Source organism: Muscardinus avellanarius (genome assembly GCF_963383645.1).
Source record: "Muscardinus avellanarius genome assembly, chromosome: 5".
Lineage (NCBI taxonomy): Eukaryota > Metazoa > Chordata > Mammalia > Rodentia > Gliridae > Muscardinus > Muscardinus avellanarius.
Genome location: NC_137790.1, coordinates 117,603,906 through 117,620,532, shown reverse-complemented (window position 1 = coordinate 117,620,532; position 16,627 = coordinate 117,603,906). Strand labels below are relative to the sequence as shown.

The 16,627-nt window shown below is 36.4% G+C and overlaps 1 protein-coding gene across 21 annotated transcripts in view; it reads right to left on the bottom strand.

Moving 5' to 3' along the window:
- The window catches only part of MBNL1 (muscleblind like splicing regulator 1), a gene marked incomplete at both ends in the record, with an annotated part of 170,764 nt that overhangs the window by 28,777 nt on the left and 125,360 nt on the right, over positions 1-16,627 (bottom strand). For all 21 annotated transcript variants that reach the window (XM_080695750.1, XM_080695737.1, XM_080695748.1 and 18 more), the window contains one exon: positions 5,469-5,639. In XM_080695750.1, the coding sequence (XP_080551876.1) occupies positions 5,469-5,537 (69 nt within the window). The remainder of the gene's footprint in view (positions 1-5,468; positions 5,640-16,627) is intronic.

Below are 16,627 nucleotides of genomic sequence, written 5' to 3'. Positions count from 1 at the left end.
TGCCACAGAAACTAGCTAGCAAATGTAAGAAGTATTTTCTAGAGTAGATACCTGAATGTCAAAAAATAAGAAATTGAATTATATCTCTTCTCTTCACCTCAGTATAGATACTTCCACTGCCGTGATTATTTGAAAATTTAATTTCTTCCCCTCATGTTTTGTAATTGTTTATATTAAACTTCTCCAAGTTTCAGTAATATAGTTACTGTGCTCTAGTACAGTAAATACCATAAAGATTATTTATTCTAAAACACTATGTGAAACAGCATTTGTTTTGCGAACAATGTTTGCAAGTTTTAATAAAACAGAGGGATTAAAACATACATAACGAGAATCACTTAAGATTTATGGAACATAAATTTTATCCTTTATTTTGAAACAGGGTCTTACTAAGTTGCGGAGGGCCTCGCCTAAGTAGCTGAGGCTGTCCGCGAACTGCAATCCTCCGGTCTCAGCCTCCTGAATGCTGGGATTACAAGCGTGTGCCACCACACCCAGTGGAACATAAATTTTAAAGGTTAGATCTTTCTAGAGTGCATTTGTGTGAAGGTCCACCTTGAAAGCAGGGAAATTTTTGTGTTTTTAAAAATGACAGTATACAACCTAGGTGCGTGAAACTGTGTTCCTGGGTAAGCATAATCCTGTAACTAGTGTTTGTAAGCAATTATTTTAAATATAAACAGTATCAAAAGCTAATAGGAAGTTCTTAACAAATTCACATTACATATTCTTCCAAGAGGGTAGTCTGTACTTGGAATAAAATAATAGATGCTGTAAAATAAACTCTGCTCCTGGGCTGGCCATGAACGGGCAGAGCAAACGAGTAGTTCTTTATTCTTATATTTTCACTTTTTCCTTCCATCCACCTTCAATGAAATCATTTAAATAAAAAGGACTCACTTCCAGCCCAGCTTAGAGAAAGGTATCAATCAGGCATGGCCCTGTTCCCACTATCCAAGGCCTATTCTCAGCCTCTTTGAGGAATCACAGGCCCCATGGTTGAAGTAGGCACTATGAAAACCAGGATGGGTGGACATCCACCCCAGGTGACTGATTTGGATACATTTTATCAGATACCCTCTGGAATGGAGCACCATTATCTCAATTCCATGGTGGGTAAACTGGAAAGCAAAGCACTAGGAAACAATTTAAGAATTCCAGGTTTTCCAAGAAGGGTGACAAATGATGATTGCAAAGCATTTGTACCTGGCTGCCAATGATGCCCAGAACAGGGCAAGACAGCAAAGTTCTGGTAACAGGAGCAGCAGAGAAGCTTTGAGAGGAAGCTGACTCCAAGGACTTTTTCTCTGTTCTATGCATTTCAAATTCATGAAATGCATGGGGGTCTCTACATGGGTTAACTGCCTCAGGGTGACCACGTGTGTGTATCTGAAGGACAGCTGCTGTCAGAAATTATGAAAGGCCACAGCTAAGCATTGGAATCCCAAGAAAAGGCATGCGAAGCCATTGCTAATGGACCTCCAGAGCTCTCTGAGGACAATGGAGAGAGCCTGGAACCAAGGACACCTTCCTGGATATTCTAAAAGAATGGACCAGGTGCCTCCATATTGTGAGCCACAGACGAAGTCTGTGCTTGGTTCAGTAATGCAGCAATGTCTCATTAGACTACCTTTGTACTCATCAGTATATGACAAAGTAATACGAGGAATTAAAGCAGCCCTCAGAAAAAGAATACAGATTTTTTTAATTTTTTAATTTGTATACATAAATGCTGTATGCCTTCCATTTATCTTCAAAGATTGTATGATGAAAAGAGAGAAAATGATTTTACATTTTTTGAGGAATTTAAGAAAGGATTATAGAATTAATGTCTATTTTCAATAATTTGTTTCTAATTTGTAGGAAGCAAACAAATTACTTATTTTAAACTACTTTTTTCTCATCTTATGAAGTAGGGATAATTATGCTTATAAAATAGATAGCACCCTGAAAAAATAATATATTTATAAACCTTCACTATCTTTGGAAGAAAGGCAGAGAGCTTACATGAGTCAGCCAAGGACCCAGAGCTGTAGGGTGGCCTGGCTCCAACATGTATCTCCCCAACACCAATGCAGAACCTAAGCACACTGGGCTAAAATCTTGGCCTTGCTATTCACACTAACTATGGAACTTGAGCAAATTACTTAACCTCTTTGAACTTGTGTATCTTTATCTCTAGATACTATGGCCTACTTCATAGGATAGTGGTGAGAATTTAAAACACAAAACGTGCTGAGCATAGTAAATTCCCTTCAAGTATTATATTTGTCTCAAAGACGCTAGTCCTCTTTCTGATTCTTAGCTTGGTGCATTTCATGACAACTCAATAGAAAGCCTATGAAAACAGAAAACTCTCCTATAAATTCCTGCATTAACTAAGTTAACCCAGTGTCATGTTCTCAAACCTTAATTTTATAGACCCAGTCGTCTCACAATTTATGACAAATGAGAACCCAAACTGGGTGGCATAGTAACCATTTCTTGGTGCCAGCAGAACCCTCCTGAGCCTTGCTCACCTTAGCGTATCATCTCATCTACTACTCTTCTCCATTCTGAGCTATAGTCTCTGAAACCAGGCTGTGCTCCAGTTCTGAGTTAGGATTCCTCTGGTCTCCAGGTCAGATAAAAGACCGCAGAGCTCTGTTTTTCCCTTATTTACGACACTCCGTCCTCCATTTACTTTTCCATTCATCAAGTGATTTTTGATCTCTGCTATCTGCCAGGTACAATCCTGATTGCTTGCAAATTTGCTTACATTTTGCCTCTCACCTGTTCCTCTTGCTAGGTTTTAGGACCAAATTGGTTGGCCCTTAGCAGAACTAAGCTGCTATCACCTACTTGACTATGAGCCTTGCCACTACTAGGATTCTCTCCATGCTGTGACTCTGCTCCCAAAATCATCACCTTTGATGTTGTCACTACTGGGGCTGGATCCAAGTTAGTGCCATGTCTTCAAACCCTCGCCTCTGTACTAGTCTCCATTCTCTTTGAAAGCCAGCCTTTTCTATATTAGTCACCTGGCTGCTTCTGGCTTTGTTACAATCCCTATTTGCAGACCCACATTAAAGTCCCGGTAAGCAGCTGGTTATGACCACCCCATTTCTTTCTGAATCTCCATGCCATTATTCTCAACAAAACAGGGCTGACTACAAAAAGGATCAGACAGTCTCAGGTGGGATTTTGAAAGCTAAATTTCCTGGATTAAAGCCTTCTCTACAGTTATTAAAATCCCAAATGCTTTAAAATTGAATAATTAAAGTGGTTTCTATAACTTATTACAAAAACATCACTCTGAATAGAATATATTTTTAGACTGTGATCTAGGATGCCTTTAGCAGAAGGGTAATTCCACATTCAAATGTAGTCACGTGAGAAAAATTAACATAAAGCCTGAATGTGCTCATAACCAATAAAAATAATTACTTTGTCTAAGCAGAGAATTTTCTAACAAAAGCATCAGAAATTTCAGTGAGAATTCTGATGATTTCATAAATCTATGCTTTACTGATTTTATAAACCACATATTTGTTGTTGGCATTTCAATGGAATATTTCATAGAGCATAAATGTCATTAATGTGGGTCGTAGGATCAAGCATATAATGAATGACTTTGGAAAAATCTTGGTAGACTCAAGAGCCAGGTCTGGAGATGGGCCTAGACCTCACAGCGAGGAATTCAAGGCTGTGACCACCGACCACCACTGTCCACTTTAATCCAGCATGCTTGCTGATCTAAGAGGTCCTCTGGGTCTCAGAGAGACCAACACCTGGGGAAATACATGCTTTAAATGTTTAATGGGAACAAAGTCTCTCACAGCAAGAAAGCATCTCATATCAACTAAGGTGGTAGCCATCCAGATCTTTGAAACAGTATGTTTGGGCCAAGTGCACAGGAGACTTTTGTCCTATATTTTCTGTTACAAAGAATGATTTGAACTGTTTTTTAACCAAATGGAAATTTTCATGCTATACCAATACAGACATGTGAAATTAGTAGATGTCATAATAATAAATTTAAGTTATTACATTTTTAACAGAGCCCCCAGGAATAGAAAATAATAGGTCAGGTTAAAACAGACACAGAATTAATTATAATATTCTCTCACCTCAACGCTATAGCATTGATAATTGGTATCACTGCCGATGTAATATGGAGATCCCTCCCACCTCGAAATGCAATCCCTCCCCCCTCTTTTGGAATGATTGTTGCATTAAGTTCTAAGAGAGAATAATAATTACATTGAGTTTAGGTGTTTAAGTGTATGAGGAAAAAAATAGAAGACATGCCATAGTAAGCATACCAAAATATTGGGTGTATTCACATTTTATGACCCCATAATATTTATATAACTTAGTGACATAATTACTGAAAAATATATTCTGATCAAAGGAAATCCCATCATATATTTAAATTTAAATATAGAATTATTATGTCACAATTAATATAAAAATACTCTTTCTAACCTAACATTGTAATACAAAGGTTATTAAAGTAAGTTATCAATACAACAAAAAAAGTACAAACAGTTAAATAGATATGTGTATTCAGAAGCAAGAGTTGCCCACACTCCTGGCTTGGCGAACATGAAATTCCTATGACCACCCAAAGCTTATCAATTCAGCTCCTGTTTTAAAAGCCCTTGAGTTCCTTCCTCTCTGATCATTCTCCTTTGGTGAAGATTCTAAGCATTTGTGACTCTGAAATAATTTCAATTTAAGTTTTAAAAGAGTAACAAAGTCTCATTTTCCAGAAAGGGAGCTACAGGGACATCTTCAAGAAAGGAGGAAAAGAAAGACTATATATACCAGTTTTTTGTTAATCATCCCTACCTTTAACAACCTAAAAATGCATGTTGACCACACTAATGAGTGTAATGAGAGTTTTGGGGGGGCTGGGAGAGATTGGAGATTATATCCTACCTCCAATCTATACCCCGAGCCCTTCTTACATTTTCTTTTGAAATAGGATCTTCTTAAGTTGTTGAGGGTCTTGTAAAGTTGCTGAGGCTGGCCTTAAACCTGAGATCCTCCTGTTTTACTTCCCAAGTATTTATCACCACATGTTGCTCTGATGACCATTTTAACAAATACCATGTTAGCACAAGACACAGGATTTATTTTGAGAAGAATTTTGGGCATGGGAAGAGGAAAGTGGAAGAGGAGGGTACTATAATGTAAATTGCTGGGTAGGGTAGCTAAAAAGTAACTCCATAGTGTAAAAATTGTTTCAGAGTTTGACTTAAATTTTTTGGTAAAGGCTAGTTGGGTGATGTGTGCATGTATGTCCCCACCATCTTTTATCCCATCAAAATGTATGACTACAATGGACCAATAAAAAATTAAAAATAATAAAGAAAGTACTAGGCAACGGATACTGCTACACATGGTCAGTTGTTCTGGTGCGGTCACTATCTTAGCCCTGGAGCTGAGCACTTGGACTACAAACCGATTAGAAACATGCTCACCACGGGTTGCAACGGGGTACCGGGCATCATAGCATTGGCTAGTTGCATTTGCTGGGCCAACATGGCCATGTTCTTCTGCTGAATCAAGTTATTGCGCCCATTTATCTCCAGCTGCGTTTTTAAGTGTGGAGGTGGATGAAGATATTTGCAGTTCTCCCTGGAACAACGACCCTAAAAAGACAAAAGCAGAAAAATGCCATCTTGAAAAAAAAGCAAATCAGAAAACTATAAAATAACAATTAACAATAATGTTAACCAATTACATGAGTCTCTCAGGGGGTTTTCATAGTGTTGTTAATATCATTTTATCACACAGAATTAAGTAATGTATTTGCCCAAATGCACTATTGAAAGAGATTAAGATATTTAAAAGTTTAAAAGCTTAATTTACGATCTTTAATTTAATAATCTTGACATTAACATTTCTAGATTCATGTTTAGAAATCGATAAATGTCCAAGGTAATTCTAAAACACAGAATGTCAAATAAAGAATATTAGGCTCCTGCCATAATATCGTTTTGGTTAATTTCAATGAACCCAAAAGAATCATGAAGTTTCATCATCTGTTTTTACTTGCACTGAGTTTTTAGAAAATGAATTAAGAGGTTAAGGTGCATTGTATATTCAACAAAACACCTTTACCATTATAATTTAACAAATGAATTTAAAATCACTAAGCCCTATAAGGCCATACATTAGAAAATTTATAATTGAAGATAAAATTTCTGTATGTTCCCACTATGTATAAAGATTATAAATATAATGAAAATATTGGTGAAAAATGTAGTTCCCAACCTTTCAAAGATAAATAAAGTACCCATTACCCAAAAACTATAAAAACGAGAGGAAATGAAATATTTACTCTCTAATTAGTTGACAAGGTAAAATGAAAATAAATACAAATTTATAAATATGAATATACTTTCCATTTAGAGTGGTTCTTTTCATCAAACATATTTATTAAAGTCTACACTAGATAGAATTGTGGGAGAGACATATTATTTCAAGATACTGCCAAATCATACAATAACAGATTCCATGAACTTCAATAAATCTAATTAGGTTCTTTTGTAAAAGAAAGACTGACTTAAGCCATCAACCGTTTCTTGAGCTTTCTTTGCTTTTTCTACAGACAAATCAATTTAATTTGCTTCTATGCTATAAATGCACACAGTAAACTAATGTTTACATTTACGATAAAATCTGTCACAATTCTAAATTGCGTGTTCTTTAAGATTAAGATTCAGATTCTTTTAGATTAAAAATTTCAGGAAGAGGTCTCTACACTGGCTGGCTATTGTAAGATACTGTCTGTTCTTCTAACAAGTTTTATGTAATATCTGAAATCAGGAGAGAGTCCAGGACAGTGTGGAACCCTGTGATGGAGGCCCAGCTCTCTGGCCCATCATCTGCATGGACTGTGTAAGTCACTTATTCAAGCCTCAGGTACTTTACCTAACACATAACTGCTATAAAACCCACATGGCTTCCACTACAATTTAAATCCCATATCAAACAAAAGTAAAACAGAAGAGTGGCAGGAAGGTAATCTTTCTAATATTTACTGATATGTTTACAAGTAGACAAAAATTTACATATATATGATTTTTCCATATAAAAACCACCATGCTTGATATATGCTGAACTCACAGGCACAATATTAGAAGCTTAAAAGAATCTCAGTGTAAATCAGGCACAAAATAATGTCGAATTACAAGATAAACCTCAGGGCATGACTGGCCAAAATAAATGAGCTCAGGAATGACACCTGGTCTGATTTCAGGGCTATCCCGCTGAAGTCTTCTAGAGAGAGCCTTCTATTTCAGTACAAGAACCAAGTTGGCTGGGAGAGAAATTCTGGTTCTCGATATCTCTACATCAAATTTCCTACTAAACTGGATTTATTTAAGTGAAGATAAGAGTAGTGATTTCCACCCCTCTTAAATTTACTTGGTCCAGTTTCTATAGTTCCATACCTAGTAGAGAGATAGCCCTGAGCCTTGAATCAGACCTTGCCAACTAACACTGGTCTTATTCCAGCACCTTCCTTGAACATACACCACCCGGGCCCTCCTACCTTCAGTCTGGACTGAAGTAATGGAATGAAATCATATGTGTTTGCTAAACATTTTGCATCAGTGCATCTTGGAACTTTTAGTAGAAAGCTCAGATCATTGGCTCTCATTCTATGTTTATTACATACACTGAGGGGGTTAAAAAAGTCATTCTGTATTTCTTACTTATGCTAGCTTTCTATGTCCAGCTTGATTTCGCATCATTATGCTCTCAGTTGTGTTCCTAAAAATCAACTATTTTCTATGAAAAATGTAAACAGCCTACACCAAGCCTATCCCACGGAGCCTGTGACTATGTGTCTGGAGGCCCAGGCATCTGTATTTGAACAAGCATGCCAGGTGATTCTGGCATTGCAAAAAACACAAGACACAGCCGCACAAAGCCCCTTGAACTCACACGGACGTGCGTGGAAAACAGAAGAGGACTAACCGCTGTTAGTGATATTAGATAAACTTTGCTTCTTGGGAAGTTCCAAGTGTGCTTACTGCTGACTGCGCTGCCGAAGAATTGCGGTTTCACAAACAAGAAGGTCAGGAATCAGTTAGAATAAACATCCTGTGTTTAGAGAATTGCCTGAACCCCGAGAAAAGGCTCCCTCAACAACATCTTCCTATGGATAGAAGGTAAGGACGACGCTACCACACGGCCAGCTTCACCACACAAGTTCCCAGCACCACACCTCACACCGTGTTTGCAGAAGTAATGCACATTTATTTCTTACTAGGTGCTCAGTGATAAATTCTACTCCAGCATTCTTAGGGAGGCAACAAAGATAATAATATAAAAAACGTAATACAACATCAAATCTTGATTCTGAGTAATACTGACCTAATGGTGCTTTTACTCAGAGGACAGTAGTTTAAACACCTGATCAAGCTTGCCACAATAAAGGAAGTAGAGGTCATAGAAGGAAGTCTATAAATGTAACCAGGAAGGGGAAAAGAGATCTTTGAACACATTCACATTCTATGAACTTGGCATCTCAAGTTCTATCATATAATGACAATATGTTCTAAAAGTCGAAGAACAAATTTCATCAGTATCTAGATTCAGATTTTTATGTGGGAGCTGATATTTGAGGGGCGCCTCAGCAACTCAGCCAGGCCCTCAGCAACTTAGTAAGACTCTGTTTCAAAATAAAAATATGTCTAGAGTTGTAGCTTAAACTGAGTTCTATCGTCAGTAATGTGAAAAAAAAGTAAAATTATAAAATCAGTTTTTCATCACTTTATAGGCACATGCAGTTGGACCAGGGCAAAGCTTGGCTCAGACAGTAGCTTTGTTACTTGCTGTGTGACATTTTATTGTGTGTGTGTGTGTGTGTGTGTGTGTGTGTGTGTGTGTGTGTGTTACTGGGGTTCCCGGAAGCCCTTCTACCTCCGGGCTACACTCCCAGACCTATTTTATATATTTTTTTATTTAGAAACAGGGTCTCTTTAGTGAGCTTGGCTGGCTTCGAACCTACATGATCCTCCTGTCTCTGCCTCCCAAGCATGGGGATTGTCTAGCTATGTGTGACATCTTTAAAGTTAGTGAAATTCCCTGGGAAGCCCTATCTTTTCTGTACAAGAATAGAAGTAACATCTTTCTCAATGGTGATATATGAGTTTAAGCAGGAAGACAGGCTAATATCACACATGGCAACAGGCATATTAGGCCATAAATAATAATAATTGTTAACATTAAATTGTAGTAAATACATGCAGAATTATTCATCTCCAGTTACTGTCTAACAACAAATGTCAATAAAAGTTAATAATTTTCCTCCTTTTCCTTCCATCTCAAGCTGATAACAGAAAGCAGTTGCTGAGTTTAGCATCATATCTGTTAAAAGTGATTTTTAAAAAATGCTACAGGCAGTGAAAGCCATCAACAATGCATATCAATCTTCAATAATATAACACATGCTTGGTCCCTAATCATTCTGTATTTTCCATATCCACCAAGAAAAATGCCTTTTTAATAGAGCTCTTACAGTATTGCATTTCTGTGCTAAGCTTTGGTTGACTGCTCTGAAATCTTATTTTCAGAGAGCTGTTCACCTGCTTAGCAAGCCACTCTATAGAGTCTAAACAGAAGATTCTTTAGGCTCTTCAAGAACCTTTTTTATAGGAATAATTCAAAAGATCCAAAGATGACCTTGTATTACATACACTATATATTTTCAGGGAGAGGAAGAAGTTTCATAAAACGCTGGTTTACACTGAGTCTAAATTTTTCTAATTACTTTTCTATGCTTTTAAAGTAAAAAGTAACCTGTTGAAAAGGTAAAATTTCCTCCTTGTAGTCACTGAAGTCTGTATGAGATTGATAACATTGATTTGAGGGATCAAGTATTCAATTTCTGAAGATAAAAGCTGTCTAAATGTGAGTTAAATAATATTCCACTGGCCTATTACATTACAAAATTTTGTGACTATAACAGGGGAAGATGTGTTGAGACTAACTGTTCGATCCTCAAAATGAATGCCTCGTTCATTCTTAAATATAACAGTTTAATGGTCTGGGAGTGTAGCCCAGAGGTAGAAGGATTTTCAAGAGCCCCAGTACCAAAAAAGAAAAAAAAAAAAAAGATAAGGGTGAAAATGTTATGTTGGTGTATGTGCACATACACATACACTGTATCGTAATGTAAAAAAAAAAAACGTTTTTGTGATGTATATAGTAGGATTTAAATTTAAAAATATGGCCAGGGGTGATAGCGCACACCTGTAACCCCAGTCCTTGGAAGGATCGCAGTTCAAGGCCAGCCTCAGCTACTTAGCATTCTGCAACTTAGTGAGACCCTGTTTCAAAATAAATAATAAAATAATAGGGCTGGGGGAAGGTATAATTTGGATATAGTATGTCCCTGTGTTCAATCTCCATTATAAGTAAATAACTAAAAATAATAATAAATACAATTAGGGGAAACTCAGTGAAGCCAGAGGAAGGGGAGGGGAGAAAGAATGCTGAGGTTTATTAATGGAAAAACTACATCCGAATATGTGTATACATGTGAATGTAACATTGCTAACCTGGACACTCAGCATTGGGAAGGAGGGAAAGAGGGAGGTCACCAAGCACTGTGTGAATGTATGCCTTTGTCAACATGATCCACATTCTGATGTGAGAATACAGTGCACCAAAAAAATTATAAATTGTTAAATATGGTGAAACTTAGGTAATTAACAAAGCAGAATAAGGATAAAATGGAATGGACCTAGAGGTGGCAGTTTTAAAAAATGGGAAAACTATTTTCTAGATATATTTAATATTCATTTAAGAACTAACTAATGATTAAAAATAAAACAATTTCTTACTTAGAAGTTGGCGAACTTAATGAAATGAAAAAAGCAACATTCTATCTGAATCAGGAAAATGAACTTTCCATTTTGAATTATACTTCCTCCACCTAAAATAAAGGGAATATTTTGATTTATGAAGTCAGACTCTTTTAAAGAGACATGTTATTATGCTGCCAAATGGTAACTATGGGGTAGGATGGAAATTATTCGAGTCTTATTTAAGTAGACTGAAAATAAAGGGGCAATGAAAAAATTATAGGGGAACCAGTTTATATTTATACTTTCCACCTTTCATTGGTAATATTGGTTTGCTGGCAAGGCTGTTCAAGCTAGAACCATTTGTTTCAACTGTTAAAGCAAAACCAATATTTCCTTTGGGACAGATGAGATATGCAAATGTTATTGAAGCACTTTCTAGAAATATTCATTGCTCAGATATTGGCCAAAAACACTGGTTAGAGAATTTAGTAATATCCTATTGAAAATTTTGTCATTTTCCCATCTAAGATCATTCAAATTTTGCCAAAGTAATAATAATAATGATGATAGTCATAACAATAATAATAGTAACAACACTGTCTACCAAGATGTGTCATCTCTCACTTTAAAAAATGTTTTTTCAGCCGGGCATGGTGGCGCACGCTTGTAATCCCTGCGCTTGGGAGTTGGAGACAGGAGGATCGCGCAGGTTCGAAGCCAGCCGCTCTGGCTTAAGAAACCCTGTTTCAAATAAAAATATAAAAATAGGTCTTGGAGTATAGCCCAGAGATAGAAGGGTTTCCAGGAATCCCAGTACCACCAATAAAGAAAGAGAAAGAAAAAGAAAGAAAGAAAGAAAGAAAGAAAGAAAGAAAGAAAGAAAGAAAGAAAGAAAGAAGGGGAGGAAGGGAGGAAGAAAGAGGGAGGGAGGGAGGGAGGGAGGGAGGGAGGGAGGGAGGGAGGGAGGGAGGGAATTAGGGCTGGGAGTGTTGCTCAGAAGTAGAATGCCCTTGGGTTCCACCCCTAGTATTGAAAAAAGAAAAAAGAAAAAATGTTTTCTTATAATTCTATCATACTGTTTGGATATTAATTCTAATATTATTCTATGATATATATTATAATGGAATATTAACAAACATACATATAATCTTTATTTTAAAATTAAAGTATCTAGTACCTGAAAAGCTATGGCCACCTACAAGGTAATTTACTTTTAGGAAAAAAGTTATATTTTACCACACTTTGAAACACACATATTTACCAACACTCATATTGTTTTCACTTAGGTAGATATACATTTAATTAGCTCTAGGAATCACAACATATTGTCTTTTCCAAGTACAAAAAATAAGTTCTTGGATCTAACACAGAACATACTGTGACCCTTAAATGCATACTTCTTTACAACTCAGGCTTTTCCATAATAGACTTGTGGAGGCTTACAAGAACACCTCCATCCTAAAAGATGTTCAGAGTTTGTCAATCTCAGCATTACTACCATTTTGGATCAGATAAGATTTTGTTGTGAATGCTGTCCTGTGTACTGTAGGATGTTTAGCACTACTGCTGGCATCTATTCATACCTATAGCACACCTGACTCCAGTTTGGGGGAAGTTATGGGAGGTGTTAGAATTAATTCTATATGAGAGACATCTATCACTTTATACCTAATGGAATTTAACGGGGGCAATATTAGTTACCAAGGGCCGCCATAACAAAATGTCACAGACTGGGTGATGTAGATGATAAAAATTACTTTCTTCATAGTTAGTTTTAGAGGTTAGAAGTTCAAGGTCAAGATTTTGACCAATGCAATATTGATTAGGACTTTTCTTCATGGTCACCTTCTCTTATCTTTTCCCCACATGGTATTTTTCAGTGTGTGCATGAGATAAGGGAATATAAAATGAGTAGAAACTTTCTGTTGTCTCTTATTATAAGACACTAATCCTAAAATATCAGGACTCCACCCTCCATGCCTCATTTAGCCTTAGTTATTTCCTTATAAAAATACATTACAATCCCCATCTCCAAATATATACTAGGGGTTAGGGTTCCAATATATTATATTTTCAGGCACACATTCAACTCATAATAAGGATGCACATAATTTAAAACAGCAGACATTTAAAATTTTTTATGTACCTTTAGATATTCTCACACTTTTAAAAGGATGGTAGAATCCTTTATTCTGGAAATTTCCTCAAGCGTAAGATAAAAAATTTGTACTCTGAAACCTCAATAAAAAGGATTGGTCAGTTGACCAATTTTGCCAAATTCCCACAACTCTAACTTCCAGAAACGTCTAAGGTATGAGTGAGTGAGTAGCTATGTCTAATTATTTTTCTTACACTTACAAAGAAAACAAAAGTTGTGGCATATTAAAGAGTAAATAGTTGAATTTTTTAAATCTTAAAATTTTGATTAAGATTATTTTTCAATCAATAGCTATATTCTTTGCTAACTAAAATACTAAAGTTGCTCCTTTTCTTTTTTAAGGGAAAGCAACAGTTTTATGGTCTGCAATTCCCTCCAGAAGGTCATTTGGGGATAACTAATAGTTAGATATTTATAAAAAGCTACTGGGAAGGAGAAGTACTAAGTAACTAGAAAACACAGAAAAAAAATGGACTTCTGACCACCAATCAGATTCTCCTAGAACAAGTGAATAATGTTGCTACTGTTAACTATGTAGAAATGAGTACATGTGTATGTGTATACGCATGCTCACATACTTACATGTTTATCCTAATTATATATCTATTTATAAGAGTAGCATATATATTACAAACTTGGTGCTTGTGTTCCAAATTCAAAGATCCTAGTATATATGAGTGAAAATTTATATTCCATATTTTATTTGGGAAAACATTTAAGAACATTTAAAGTAGAGAATAAAACTCAAGGGATACACAGCTTTCCTTTGAAGAAAAATTCCAAAACAATTAAAATATATACATTTTTTGTTTGCTTGTTTTCTCTTAGAAAGTCTCTATAGATTTCATTGTTTTAACATTGCTGTTTAGTTTTACAAATAGGGTAGTGTAAAAAAAAACAAATAGGGTAGTCTACCACATAATAAGTTGTAGTATATATGTGTACTTTTAATAAGTGGCACATATTAATTTAAATAATGCGGTATACTATGTATTAAACAATAAATTATTTAAATATTAACAGTAATTTTATATTCATATTTATTCCTAAATATTTACCACTGTTTAACCCAAGTAAATGAGATTTTTATTAATTCCCTATTTTTAGTATCATAGCATCCTTGTTTTTTGTTTATTTGTGGTTCTGGGGTTAGAACCTATTTTACTTCTGGGCTACATCTCCATCCTATTTTATTTTTTATTTGAAGACAAAAGTTGTTGAGGGCTTGGGCAACTTGCTAAAGCTGTCCTTCAATCTGTGATTTCCCTGTCTTAGTCTTCCAAGTACTGGGATTACAGACAGACATGTGCTACCATTCCTGATCTTTGTAATGATTTCATAGTTTCATCATGTAAAAAGCAAGAAACAGCCATGCATGGTTGCACACATTTGTAATTTCAATCATCAAGGCCTTCTACAACTTAGTGAAACCCCGTTTAAAAATAGAAAATAAAGCCGGGCTTGGTGGCGCACACTTGTAACCCCCGCGCTTGGGAGGAGGAGACAGGCGGATCGCGCAGGTTTGAAGCCGGCCGCGCTGGCTTAAGAGACCCTATTTCCAAAAATAAAAAAGTATAAAATAGTGTAGCCTGGAGGTAGAAGGGTTTCCAGGAACCCCAGTACCACACACACACACACACACAAAAAAAAAAAAAAAAAAAAGAAAGAAAGAAAAGAAAACAGGACCAGGGGTATAGCTCAGAAGAATGCCCCTGGTTTTAATTCCCAGTGTCACACACACACACACACACACACACACACACACACACACCCACATGTGTGCACACACAAGAAACTATTTTTAAATCACATACAACTACTTCTATTTACTCTCCTCATTCGTCTTCCAGTCGACAGAAAAAACAACTGTTTAGCATTTCCAAAAACAAGTGAAGAAAGGATCAATGCTTCCTTTTTGCTAGGTAAGTAACCTTAGTCTTCCAATTTTCACCTGAAGTAAATATAGTAATTCTGATCAATATTTCAAGCCTAACTTTCTCAATGTAAATGACCATTTCTTCACCCAGTCATCATAACACAAACACTTGGAGTTCAATTCCACTTAGGAGCTGGAAGATTTTTCTATCCATGAGCTAAGAAAGAAGCAGAAATTTATGAACATATTTTCATTGAGGCAGTCGCCATTTCTTACAATTAGCTTACCACATATATAAAGTATGTTTTCAAATGAAATGTAAAGCTAACTTGGATTGTTTTTCATTTCCTAATGCCATAAAAAGCTCCTATTCATGCATACATATTTAGACCTACATGCACACACACACTGTGGCTTAACAATTTTGGAGAGATTGCCAGAAAAAGGACACACACACACACACACACACACACACACACACACAGCCTGTTGAGTTTAAATTTGCAATTTTACCATGGCCAGAAGGACTATAAAAGAGCATAACTGATTCCTTTTAAGTTATTACACCTTTTCCTATAATCTGATCTGATCTCAAACAAGAGTTTTCAGGTCGGACTTTTCCAGCTATTTAAAGAGCCCCTTCCAGAATTCAGCAGCTGTCCTAAAAGCATTATTTTGTAGAATGCTCCTCATTTGATGATGAAAATTCTTACATATTAAAACCAATAATGACATTTACAATATCCCAAAATATGCCTGCTGCTGACGCACGCTGCAGGCACCGGGCTCAAACACTGGGATGTAGTGACTTTTTTTCCCAGAGAACTTGGGAGCTTTAATTGCACAAACCCCATTAATCATCTTGAAAATGGCGTAACTGAAACTCTACACCTCTACCTAAGGATTATGTAATGCCTGAGAGCTGGGTTGGCTGCCACAAGAGGAGGTAGAGAAAGTAGAAAAGGCAGTAAATCACACGGGCATTCTTGTTGCAGAAACACCACCCCTCTCTCCAGCCGCTTTTTACTGTGAGCTTACATACACACACAACAGAAACAGCAGCAGCTGTATCAGAACACCATTTTAGCTGAGAGTCATCTGAGGAAATCTTAACCTCCATGGAGTGGTCTGCGAAGATCTTCTATTTAGAGTTGCTTGTGACGGGATGCGGAAAGAAGATTCAATCTCACTTTTTTCCTATATTCATGGTCTCTTCCATCCCACATAGCCCTAAAAAGTATGCCGATGTCACCAAGGCTAATTCTATAAAGGGTTCAATGGCACAAGCCGCTATTCCACAGTCTTCCCGGGCTCCAAAGGAGGATCTGGCCATTGTCCTCGAACCAAATCAGAGTCTCCATGACCTTGTGAAAGTTCAGTGACATTTGTGAGGTGCCAGCATCATTAAACAGTCCAACATTTGTTGGCTGCTCTTTTATAGTATCATAAAACTGGAAATGCCAGATCACTATGTTTCTATTATTTTTTCAATTGCCTCATTATTTTTTGGGTACAGCAACTGTCAGGCTTCTAAACTGTTTGTAGCTGAAACATTTCTTGAAGTTTTATGACTTCCAAATCAGACACTCTTCAATCTTGGCTAATAGTTAATGGCCCCAACACTTTCAAATTAAAACTCAGTTGTATGTGTGTAGTGCACGTTTTTTAATTGGGAAATTTTTTTTTTTAAGTTTCACAAATGGCAACTGATTCATCATTGTACCTATTATTAGGTGGATTACAGCATGACTTTTTTGTTATATTTCTAGGGTCTTTCTGAGG